Source organism: Austrofundulus limnaeus, unplaced genomic scaffold (assembly GCF_001266775.1).
Source record: "Austrofundulus limnaeus strain Quisiro unplaced genomic scaffold, Austrofundulus_limnaeus-1.0 Scaffold4, whole genome shotgun sequence".
NCBI classification, from domain to species: Eukaryota; Metazoa; Chordata; class Actinopteri; order Cyprinodontiformes; family Rivulidae; genus Austrofundulus; species Austrofundulus limnaeus.
The window spans coordinates 5,794,610-5,807,612 of NW_013952406.1; the positions used below are offsets into that span (position 1 = coordinate 5,794,610).

The window sequence follows — 13,003 nt, forward strand, 5'->3', positions numbered from 1 at the left end:
GATGAGGGTAGGAACGTAGATCGACCGGTAAATCGAGCGCTTCGCTTTCTGACTCAGCTCTCTCTTCACCACGACGGACCAGTTGATCTCCCGCTCCGTTCTTCCCCCATTCGTGAACAAGATCCCCAGATACGTAAACTCCTCCACTTGAGGCAGGACGACCCCCCTGACCCGGAGAAGGCACTCTGCCCTTTTTCAGTCTCCTCTTGCTCTGAGTCAAACTCTGGCCCCAACATGTAAGGCTGGATGGACGCTAAATAACCCCCCTCTATCAAACTAGAGTGGACCACTCTGGAAGCTGGAAGGGGAGCAGAGTGTGAGGCACTTCGTTTAGATTTAAAGAGACAGCCTCAAAACGAGTTGATCCGGGACACACCTCAGAAAAGAGGTGAAAGAGCATTGCCRTTTCACATTAGACCCAACTGAATGATTTAAATGTGGAACATAAGGATTTAAAAGCACAATATGTTGTTTTTAATCACATCCCGAGTACTTCTTTATTTGCGGATGCTTTGATTTAATCAGATTTATTTTTACAAAATAATTTTAAAAAATATGAGATTTTGCAGCCATAAATCTTTGAAGAAAAAAACAATATTTGGCACAGCTGTTGTCTTGCAGACTGGTTGAAGAACTTRAATAGATATCCACTTCTGAAAGTTCTCTGCTTCTAACTTTGATCAAATCTTTGTCTTGTTTTTTTTGTTGAGCAGGATATCAATATTTCTTTCTCTCCAACAAAAACACTAAGAAACAGAGGAACGTTCTGATGTCTGCTCTCTTCCTATTTTCTGCCAGTGAGTCAGAGGCGTCTGTTTTGAAGAAATGCCAGATGACTAAACAATTAAATTCAGATCTTCTACAGGCTGATATTGACARTCAGAGGAGCTGTCAGATCTTTTTKCCTAAATACATTCCCATAAGCCCTAAAAATTGCTAAAKTATTTTTGTCTGTTGGTTTTTGCTTTTGCCAGCCGACGAGCAGAAAAATATTTGATTTGATTTCAACCAAACTCTCACATTTTGCGTGCCTGATGCTGACAGGAAATTCTGTTTTTGTTTTTTCGACATTTTGAGGACCCATCAAAATAGGATTGTTTGAGACTTAACACACGGTAATTACTGAGTTCCAGCTCCTGCAGAGGAATCAACGATTCTTCGCGGAGTTGACGGCGATGTCACAGCAGCCATGAATGCACACGACTTCCATCAGAGCTCCACTCGTGTGACTAATTTGTTAAAAGTGGATTGAAATACAACAGAGTTTCCACAGCTCCACCAGTGACGGCCTCAGTGGGAGTGTTCCCAGATTACCATACAAATTACAGCTTTTATCCCTAAAATAATTTCTTATTGGTTGTCGYCTCCACATTGTTTCTCCCTCACGTCTGATTCTGCTCTGAACCATCCATCCTTTCCCTCTGTGCGCCTTTTTCTCCTCCCATCATTGCTYTTTAATTCTTCATATCAAGTTTTAATCTACTGAGGACAAAGTACAACATGATCCATCAATATTGTCAATATTCATGTCTGTTCTCGTCTCACGGTGTTTCAGCGAGTCGTTCAGAGATAATTTAGGTTTCATTCATGTGGCGCTTTCAAAAAGCTGATWAGAATCTCTGTCCAGAAATGTGAAAACATTGTTTCTTTTACTGTGCAGAGTCGGTGCAAGCAAGGACGATTCCTTATTTTATTTTATTTTTTTATGTATTTGTATGATAGACAGAAACTCTCAGTGAAAAGGTGATGCTTAAGAGATTCAATTCAGAATGCAAGAAAAGAGGTGAAGAGAGCAAATGAACACCTCATGTAAAAAAAAAACCCTGCATATGTTCTGACATTTAAAACAAAATCCACTTTAAAACATCCGCTGAAAGGAACGGGATGTGAAACTCGAAGCAAAAACAAAGCATCAGCAATTAAAAACGAGGTTCTAATTAATCAAAAGTCTCAAAATGATTAAGATYAAAATATAAATAAATAAACAAAACCTCTGTTCCAAAACAGTCGGGACGTGTTGTGAAATGAAAATGAACTAGAGAGTTGGTAATTCCTGCAAAAACGCTGAAAACTGCAGAAGCTGAAAATGTTTAATAAAAAAAAACTGTCAAAAAAGTGTGTCGATAAAGCTGAACAGAGCAGACATGTAGCTAAAACTAGCAGAAACAAGATGGATAGCAGACAGATGGTAACAGGACAGAAAAAAATAGATCACATCAGCAAAAAATGAGAAAAGGAAATTTTGTAACTGATTGACTAAATTTTAGATCCAGTTTTGTATTTTTCTCATTTCTGATCATTGCAGCCATGAGCTTTAAAACTGAGAATGAGAGTTGGTGTGTGTTWTCATGTGTTCTTTCTGTCTGCATAAACACAAGTTGGTTACGGTCTGACGTAAACGTTACCACCTCCGTGGGTGTAACCAGGAAGTGACATATGTTTTAAGGCTGGTTCATCGTTATATGCATAGAGGTTTTCGAGTTTTGTCTCTTCTTAGATTCAGTCGGGGACAGACGCTGCTCCTGAGAGTTTCTTATTTATTTAGCTTCAGATWAGGCGCCGAGGCCTTCTTACTCTGAGGCGTACTGACTGCTGCTGTGTGCTGTGAGAGACTGGAAAAAGGTTTTTAGAAGAGATTCAAATGGTTTTCGCTATATTATTCAGACTTCCATTTATTGATCACAAATTACCTTCAGGAAAACAAAGTCGCAATCTGTGATAAAACTGCTAAAAAGGCTTAAACTGAAAGTAGCTAAAAAAACGAAGCGAAAATTGTCACAAAGAGGYAGAAAGAGCAGATGTTTGCAGAGAGACTGAAATTATCAYAAAAKWRRAAAAARSYYMAAATTAGCTGTAATCAGTTAAAAGGAAGCTTTAAAAGCAGAAAACAGCTAAATTAACATAAACAAGAAGCCAAAGACAGCTGAAATTAGCAACAAGAAGCAGAACCATATTAAAAGGTGAAAAGTGCAGTAAAGATTTAGGTTGAAAACAGCTGCATTCATTTTCAATGAGAAAAAAAAGTGGCCAATAAATCGAATTAGCTTTAAAAGTACAAGTTTCTGTAATATCAAAATTCATAGCCAAAATGTCCTGAAGGAGCTGAACGTTTTGATGTATGAAATGTTGAAACAGCACAAAAATTGTGGAATGAGTTACGTGCTGAAAAACGTATGGAAGAAATCATAAAAATCTTTATTAAAAAAAGCAATGGTTTGCAAATCTTAGAAACCTGTGTTTTACCCAGAGTAGAACACAATAAACAAATCCAGTGTTTAAACTAAGAAACTGTACATTTTTTAAACAATTACCATTTTATTATGGTCCGAATAGACACCATCTTGTAACAGCACAACAATATACTCAACATTATACTGTATTAAGTCATCAGAAGTTTGTTTCAGGTTAGTTGAAGACTAAGAATAGGTCTAATTAGGAGCATATGAGAAGACATGCTGTTAAGTCTGACAATAATCCAGATAAGCCACTRCTTGTATAAATAGTTGTGTATGCAGGAAAGCATCATATGGAGACAGTTTGGTCACAAGGACTGCGTTTACTGAATGTAATCTTTTTTTTGCAGTCTGGAAACCGTGCCATTTAACGGTAATTATATATACTGTAAATAATACTGAAACCGACTGTGTTTGACATGAATTAGCTGAACTCTCATTTAATTTCATGATGARCCATAGCCTGAAGCTGGAGTGATACCAGAGCCAGCGAACAGGTTGTYGCTTATGTAAGCTTTCTGGTACTTTTATTTTTTTTAGGAGGAATCTTTTTGTTGTCTAAAAAGATAGATATTGAAATCCCTAACCAGTGTTTTAGTTTTAAATAAGCACTGTCAACGTTTAGGTGTCTTTCTGCTAAATGGCAGATGTAGCACTATGGGGCTAAACTAGCTTATATCTGATCATTTATGAGGTTTCACRGGGAAGCTAGGCTCAGAAGCATCAGAGTGCAATACAAAGTTGCTGAGCAAAGTGTTGTGCATTTCCTTTATTCCCAAACTGTGTTAACCTTAGACACCAAAGGAGTTATCTTTCAAATTCAAGAGCCTCAAAGTCACCGGGGACTAAAGACGTAGAGGTTTCCTCTCATGTTTCACTTCTTTTTGCACTACGTCATCCTCAAAGAGGTGACGTGAGGACCACTGTGGAAAAAAAGATTATTATCGCTCATTGATCTAATCAAATGTTTAAAGTCTGTGAATAAATGAAGCTAATGAAGTCTTGGGGGAAACAGAGATAGGATGTCATAGGAGGATTTTTAATAGTACTGTGCAGCAAGTCGAAGCCAGATTTTGTTTCATGATAAAATGAAAAATGAATGCAGTGGGCATCATTGTTATTTTATTCAACCCAGTGATCGGTCCAAACACTTCTTTCTCTGGCTTTCACAATTAATAGAAACTGCAAACATGGAAAAAGCAGCAAATAATCTTCTCAAAGAAAGCTGAGGCGAAACTGGTGACATCATGGAGCATCAGTGGGTGACGGCTGGAGGACGTCCACTGGTGATGAATGGAAAGTTTTAATCCACTGGAAGGTTGTTCAGGAGGTGGCTCGCGGAAAAGGCCATGGTTGATCTATATTTAATGGGAAATATGATGGGGAAAAAACAAGTACATCACAAACAGCGTGGCTTGTGAAATTCAAAAAGTAAATATTTTAAATGTGGAAATAGCTGTTCAGTAAATCAGTCATATTTTCCTCGTGGTTACTGGTAAACGAACAAAATACCCGCCTCTTTAAATGCCTCAGTTTTAATTATGCTATCATGAAAGTACTTTCACAGTGAACTGTTAAAATCAATTCTGTGACGGGAATGAGTGGTATTTAAAAATGCTATTCATTTCTTTTGACTCTGCAGTCAGCACGCATTGTAAAGCCTAAAATGAAAAAAAAAATCTGATCCTTTTAGTAAAAGAAATTGATGTTTCTGGAGCAGGGATCCAAACACACAGTCTGATTCTTCTCCACCTGCCGTCATTTGCTCTCCTATGATGGTTGTGAATCTGGGTCGGGAACAATCTGTCCTTTCAGCCTTTGACTGGATGGAGCAGTGTACACCTTGCCTCTTTTGATGGTTTTTACAGGACCCAGTGTGGGGGATGTGGGATTTACTGGCTTCAATTTGTTTGACTTTCTCAGCCTTTGTTTGACGCCTGAATCACTTTTATTCACGAGTTTCTTGAAAAGGTTGAGGTTCGCATCTCATTGGGCCAGAGAGGTGGCCCGTTTCTAACACAGTTACCTCACCTGCTTTCCAGGATTCACGAGGGAGGTGTAMAAATTCATGTAATCACGCAGAGTTTTAGCATTTTAGACCATCAGAGCTGCATCTCACTCGCTTCGAGCAAAACCAAAGGCAGAAAGCGCCACAAACAAACAGCTGAAGTCAGCTTTGATCACGGCCCGGCATATCATCTCTAAGCAGAGAACCTACAGCGGGTTCCGGTCTTTAAACGATCCGTGCCTGCAAAGAGTTCTTAACCAAGTATCAAAAATAGATGTTTTATTTATGGTTATGTAAATTTATCCAATTACTTTTGAAACCCCAGGAAAAAAAGGGTTAATTATGGATGGATTTTTATTTCTAAACCCTGCTTCCAATTAAAATAYAAACTCCCTCAAAATAAAGCTGATAATCTGAACTTTAGGCCTATATTTTTTAATAAAACCGTGGCTTGGAACACATTCACAAGAGACCAAGAATTACTGAAATGATGTCAGCGCCCAGATGTTTTTGATCACATGCGAGGTGCTGGCTCAGACGTTCTGAAAAAAAAAAAAATGTCACCCCTGGAACAGAATCCTTACTGGGTTCCAGTAATCTGAACCCGGCTCGTCCAGCCCCCTACCTTCAACATATAACTGAAGTTGTGCCAGCTCACACATCGTCCGGATTTAAAAAAAAAAGTTCAGATGTTGGTGATCTGGGCTGTGTTTTCATCTCACAGATGAGAGCAGAGAATATTAAACTATGAAACCTCAATAAGAAAAATGTGGGATCTACTTTCATGCTCAACAACTAAGTGACTTTTGATCACGTTTATTATGATCAAAAGGGAAATTTGCTTACACCGCTAGCTACAGATCAGAAAAAATGTCAACTCAAAGAGCCGAGCCTGGATGTAAAGAGTATTTCTATGATTGTATTTTAAACACTATGTCCTAATCTTCTTAATATAAGGGCAGCTGACCTGAGACACAGTGTTTAGTTTTAAATACATTTAATGAAAAATTATAGAAACACGAGGAGCATGGCTGTCAGCAAATCAGTATGCATGTCATGCTTTAACCAGTGGAAAGTATAGATGAGTACATTAGTSCAAAATCTAAATAAAAAGTGCTTCAGGCTCAAAAGGCTGCAGACTGAAAGGAGGTATCTAACTGCAACCTGCTGGTGTGCTGCAAGTCCAGGGAAGAACTCTACAGGAGAAAAAAAAAATCAAAGGTCAACACCTTCAGGCCGACACACTCAGGTTATAAATCATCAAAGGTAATCTATAAGTGAGCAAATTATAGAAGGATTAAACATTTTTTGCACAAGCAAAAAGATTTACAACATATCAAGACAAACACATTTTTTTAACCTTTATTTGTCACAGTATTAGGCAAACATAGATAGATTTGTTGGTACCCTTCAATAATAATCAAAAAACAACTAATGTGACTGACCCTAAAAGCCCCAGTCCCAGACTTTAACATTAATCTTTTTTCATGGAGCTCATTATGATTTAAAATCTGACAAATGCTGAGATCAGAAAGTGTCGTACCTGTACCTTGGAGTTCAGCTTGAATGGCTCTGAATGGTTTTTTTGGGTCTTTTGTATCTGGTTGATTCACATTTTAATAACCCTGAGGTTGCATTTCCACTTGCGTCCACTCCTTAGGAGGTTGGCAACAGTCCACTGAGGTCCGAAGACTGTGAAGCTGGTTGGAGATCATCTTGTAGCCTCTACCTTTAACATGGAYATCTTTACTCTACTTTCTAAACTCCTCAAGCAGCTCTAGACTCTGCTTCAGTCCGTGTTCAGTGTGGCGCATGCAGCAATGYCAAAGCTCAAAAGCTTGAAAGCGTTTGTGATCCTTAAGGTCAAACACTTAGTTTGACAGGATTCTAATGTAAAGATTGAATTACTATTTTAACATCATTTGTTCACATCTGTACGTAAGAAATACTGGGTTATCTAAGGAGATAMATCATCAGAAGGAGGCATGGGATTGGGGTTTGGATCAAGGATTCTTTAGTTTCCCCAGACCCAAGCAGTTGTGAAGAGTTTTTTCTGATCCTGATGAATAATCAGGCAGCTAACAGCCCTTTTTTAAAATATTTTTTGTTATTCCTAATTTATTTTTGGTTTTCCGCCTACGTTCCAAAAATGAAACCGAATAAATTTTGAGAATGCTGAGACAGTCTTGTCTTAATCTCTATTTTTTAACCCCCCCAAAACACATTAGCATACCACTTTTAAGTTCATTGTGGAGGTTGTGAGCCAGCGCTGTGCTGCTGTGCGTGCACAGATTTGTGTTTCTTCAGTCCCCTCCACTGTGTCATTAGGTGGTCTGTGCTGTGTCATTACGGAGCGAAGGCATGGGTGGAAGGAGCAGGAGAACAAGGTTCAGCAATCACTCTCCCTCTCTAAGATCCTCCTCCGCATGTCCCCTTCTGTCCGTCTGTCCATCTGTCTGCGGCTGCTTATTTTTGTCCATTTTCCTTTTCTCTCTCTCTCTCTCTCTCTCTCTCTCTCTCTCTCATGCTCGTGTATTCAAATGCAGCTTTACTCCTGGCTCAGTGTTCACATTTTAAGATGCTTTCTACAAATCTTGTTCCTGTTGTAAAAAAATGGGCAATTTTTTCTTTAATGAAAGTAATGAGCTCATCTTTCCTGGCACCAAATATTTTATTTAGTGAACTGACATTTTGGATGAGTCGCAGGGAACATCAAAACTCCAAAACGAAAGACCTTTTCCACTGAGATGTGCTCTTATTTTGAAGTAATCTTCTTTAGGGGTTTTGAATATTCTTTTTTCCTTTTCCTTTTCTCCACCACCTTCTCCTTCAGCTAAAGTTCCCAACTCTTGATCTAGTCCGCAGCTCAGCTCTTCATCGGGATATATTTTCGATTTACCTTTCATCCTTTTGTATTAGAGCGGCTTTAAAAACACATCAGGGGCAGGATGACCTCTGAGATGATCTTCTCCTGAGATCACAGCTTTAAGTCACCAAGTTTGAGGAGGCTTTGATGAGTGAAAAAAAAAAGTACACAGATGTCTGGATTTAAGCATATAAATCAACTAAAAACGTCCTTGGAGAATATCAAACAAGGGAAAAACGGGGGATGTAGCAGGCGACAGAACACTTATCTTCAGATGACAGTTGTTAAAAAAACATTATTTTTGAAAGTAAGAAAACATTAAAGTATATAAAGTTTTATTTTACTTAAGGATGACATGATTTTAGCACAGTGGCGTATCCAGGATTTTTCTGAGTAAAGGGCCATCAAGGGGCCACAATATTTATAGAGGGGCCAAGTATTTGATCAGCATCCTTGCATTTAAATCCCTGGTTTTGGTGAGGTTTGGTAAGCTGAAAATGTGGATGGAGGACAACAGAGCTGCTTCACGAAGGAAGAACCTCAGCTTAGCCTGTTAGCTTTAGCGCCAACGCTGTATTGCCTTATATGTATTATCTTGGCGCTAGCAAGACAAACTAACAAACTAAACTGTTGTCCTCCATCCACATTTTCAGTTCCAGGCTGAGTCATTTCTACCTTCTCCTCTCTGTCAACGCTCTCTGGTTTCATTTAAAAGAGTCRATCWTCAGATATTGTCCAAGATTAACCTTCAGGGTGGATATAGCTCGCTCACAGCCTCGCACCGAGGACCCATTGATGTCATCATGTACCCAGAATGCTTTGTGTGTAAATAAAATGGCTCAGTCCATGTAATATTTTTTAAAATTTAGTTTAAAGATGATTAAAACTGAACATCCTACAGTATTTTTACAGTCTTTATTTTACAGTTAAAATAAATGTTTATCAAACAAAGTCTAATGTTACAACTAATCATGGATCCCTTTAAGAAGAGAAGAACTCTGTAAGACCGATTCATGCTGGATATTCCTATTTGACTCATTAGCGCCTCTAGTGTTTGGACATGGAACTGCACAAGCCATCACCCATCTCAGGCAAAGGACAGAGGAGTGTGGCTCTGAGTGACAGGATGGGGCACTTCAGGGGGCCAGTCAGATTTCAGCTTGGGTCAATGCCCCTGTGGTCCCACCCCTAGAACCGCCCCTGTTCTAGCCTGAAAGAGCTTGTCGGAAGTAGGGCTGTGTATTGGCAAGAGTTTGGCGATACGATACATACTTATCATGACAGAGGGGTCACGATACGATATATCCCGATATATTGCAATACTGTAAGCAAGGTGACATATTGCGATATATTGAGATTTTTTTTTTTTGGTCCAAAAACTGTATAAAAACCTCTTACTGGAAAAAAAATGAAAAACCAAAATTCATTGTCTCAGAAAATTCTATTACATGGACATGCGCTAGCATTCTGAAACATGAAGGCTGACTACAGTTGGAAAAAAGAGTGCACAAGACACTTAATTTGTCTTAAAATACAGACATTGTGACAAATAATTTGTAACCTTACCTCAGCTTAGAAGGCAGAGGGTGTCGGTCTTTTCCGCTCAGATTCAGCTATCGGAGCATGAAGCTAATGTTTACTTACAATGCTAATGCTACCCTTACTCTCTGGCACTCAAGAGGTAGAGGAGCCAAATGTCTGGCTCACTGCTGCCAACTAGTGGTCAGAGGCAGAACTACAACATAAAAATGAATGGCTGGCAGGAAAGTTGACATTTTAAACCTTAAAAAATCGATACAGGGCTTTAGAATATCGATACAGTATCAGGAAATGAGATATCGCAATATTTCAGCGTATCGATATTTTCTTACACCCCTAGTCGGAAGAAATTCAGCACCAGTAAAACAGCTGTGGTTCAGCTCTGGGTGTGTGTTCATTCGTCTGCAGTGTTAGCAAAATATGTTATGAATCACCTCACTGATGTTGGTGAAACTTACAGAAATTAAGCACTGGATGTAACTAAAAAGATGGCCGCCAAGTCTAATCAGCTAATTGCTGCTTTCTTTGCACCAGAAGTTAACATGTTAGCCACACACGAAGCTACTTTGAGTTTTGATTGACAGAGTCGTCTTAATCAAAGAGAAAGGTACAGTTGTGTTTTATGTGCAGGTGTTATGTTCTGTTTATTTTTTTATTTTTTCTCATTCTGTGCACAAAAGCATTACTGGCACCAATCTGCTCAGAGCGAGGGGAGCCGTCGACAAGTTGCAGCGGGGCCATCAGCTCCGATGGCTGAACACAACTCACAAAAAATTTAAAAAAATTAAATAACGCGTTTGCACACATCTGCTCCTGCGAGAATGAAGGAAAAAAAAGACAATGAATTTCAGGTTGCCATGGTAACGAAGGAAAGTTACCCCACGTTCTTTTAAACGTTGTCTAAAAGGTGCTCTGGTCCTGTTTTCTGTGTGTTACACCAGGATCCTGGGAAGACCCTCCACCTCCTCACCCTCCACACACACAAACACATATTCTGCAACCCACTGACCCCCCGCTCTCTTCCTTCATCCAGGAGAATAGACGGCAGTTTGTTCTGCCTCTCTTTTATCTTTCTCTGCTGTAAAGGAGGACAGCAGCGTGATGGGTCAGACGTTTTTTAACCCCAGCCTGAGTCATCCACTCCTCCTTACAGAGAATGAAAAGAGAGCTACAGACACCGCCCCCAACACACACACACCCCCACCCCACCACCCCGAGGTGGTTAGACAGGAATTACAGTCACCTACAGTCTGTCTGATTACGTGATTGTGTGTCTCCACACATGTAAGAGCTGTTTGAGAAAAGTTTCTGTCGTTTCATCACGTCAGCTGATCGTGTGAGGGGTTCCACTATTAATAGGTGTGCATGTTGGACATGTRTGTGTGTGTGTGTGTCCCTCCAAACAGGAGGGTGCCGGACTGGAAAAGCAGAAAGAGCAGTAATTATGGCCTCCCATGTTCTGCAGAAACATCAGAGGGAAGTAATTTGTTGCTCTATATTTAATCAGTGGAGATAACGAGAGTGACTGCAGCTGTCTGGGCCTTATGGGCAGGCGCAAAAGCAGGAGCACCATTTCCTCCAAAACCCATTAGTCCTTAATGTTGCCTTATTTTCATACTTTTCTGCTCAAAGAATTGTCATCACCTTTTTTTTGTCCAAAAATTCATTCCACTTTCTTTTCTCTGTGCTTGACTCTGTAAAAAAGAAATGTTTTCTGTCCTCAGTCACCCGAAGCGGCTCTGTTTTGACTCCTCGTTTGTCTCCGGTGCCTTCATTATCCCCATCCCTCTCTTACTGACTGCCCGTCTCTCCATCCTTCTTCCAGGGTGCAGGTGGAGTTCTACGTGAACGAGAACACTTTCAAGGAGCGCCTCAAGCTCTTCTTCATCAAAAACCAAAGATCCAGTAAGTTTCAGGGTCTCACTTTCGCGRTTTGGAATTACATGCCCGTTTTCTGTTTGCTGTCTTTGTTTCTACGTGCTTTTCGGCTGAAAAGATGTGTTTCATTTTTTGGTGTGCAAAGCGGTGTTACACTCTTGCTCGGCATTTCATCATCTGTTTCCCAGATTTTCCTCTTTGTGAGACTGTTTTCTCTGTCTGCCCGTGTGTTGATTAAAATTAAACGTAATTCATTTTCTCCTGTAAGCCAATTAAAACAACAAAATCAYTCACGTTATGTAATTAGTTTGTTTAGGTTGACCTTCCATCCTTTCATAAATTGGTATTATTTGCTCTGGATTGCAGGTCTGCGAGTGCGAATGTTTAACTTTGCTCTGAAAGTGCTGAGCTGCCTCCTCTACATCGTCAGAGTCCTGCTTGACAACCCGCGGGACGAGCGACAAGACTGGTGAGAGAACTGGCAATAACAGGGGGATTAAAAAGGTGAAACAAAACCTGGGTGACTGCRAGGGTCTGACAGCTGTGACCGGAGCACCAGGTCAATAAATGAGGTGACAGGAATGTATATAAAGTAGGCTGATAAAGAAGTGCTGGAGTTGCAGTCAGGAAAGGAAACTAGATATTTGCTTTAAGCTGTTTTTTGATATAATAATAACTAGATACCGCATAGCGGTAACATAATGACCCCTGCACGCACAAATGCACCGGAACTCAGAAGTCTTTATTCRTAATAAACAGGGTTGCACATAAAAATTTGGGTCTGGTTTTCAGGGGAGAACCTAGGGTTGTTGCTTGGTGCTCATTTTTTTCCTTCACTCATTTAACACATTTATCTACAGGGGTGTCCGGGCATCTAACGTCCCCCTGTTCTGTTTTATGACTCCTATCAGCTGCAACGTCTCAGGACATCATGCCAAATCAGTCCACTGAGTTTTTTATTTAATTTTTTTACTCTACATAAATTTTGAAAACTATCTAAGTGGCCGAGGGGCTGGGTGTATGTCATATAAACATCACAAACTGAACATTTCATGGTTAAATGTCTTTTAGACTACACATGTCCCTCAGATGGACAGGTCCTGTAGTTTGGTCTTCTGCATCTTCGGCCTGATGGCTCGTTCACACCAAGAGCGTTTTGAGCGGCAGGAGCTGCCAGTTTACATGCAAAGTCTATGGCGAACGCGCCTTCAAGGGGTTGTGCGTCGCGTCACGCGCGTTATGAGCGGCGCGCAAGGAAGGCGGAAGGGGCGCAGAGCGTTTTCCGTGCATGCGGTGCTGCAGAAGCCGCCGCCGCCCGAGCCGCCGCCAGAGTTCAAATATCTGAACTTTTCGCCGCTCGACGCGTCTCCCACGAAAACCGAAACAGACGGACTGGAGATCTTTATGCTGCGTTCACACCAAACGCGTTTTGAGCGGCCAAAAAGCGCAAAACGTCTCTCACTGGACGCTCTATAGAAC

General features: G+C 40.3%; 1 protein-coding gene across 1 annotated transcript in view; it reads left to right on the plus strand.

Annotated features, from left to right (window-relative positions):
• Window positions 1-13,003, plus strand: part of kcnt2b (potassium sodium-activated channel subfamily T member 2b) — a 48,955-nt gene that overhangs the window by 3,105 nt on the left and 32,847 nt on the right. Inside the window, exons 3-4 of the mRNA XM_014025081.1 lie at window positions 11,472-11,551; window positions 11,891-11,993. Coding sequence (XP_013880535.1) covers window positions 11,472-11,551; window positions 11,891-11,993 — 183 coding nt within the window. The remainder of the gene's footprint in view (window positions 1-11,471; window positions 11,552-11,890; window positions 11,994-13,003) is intronic.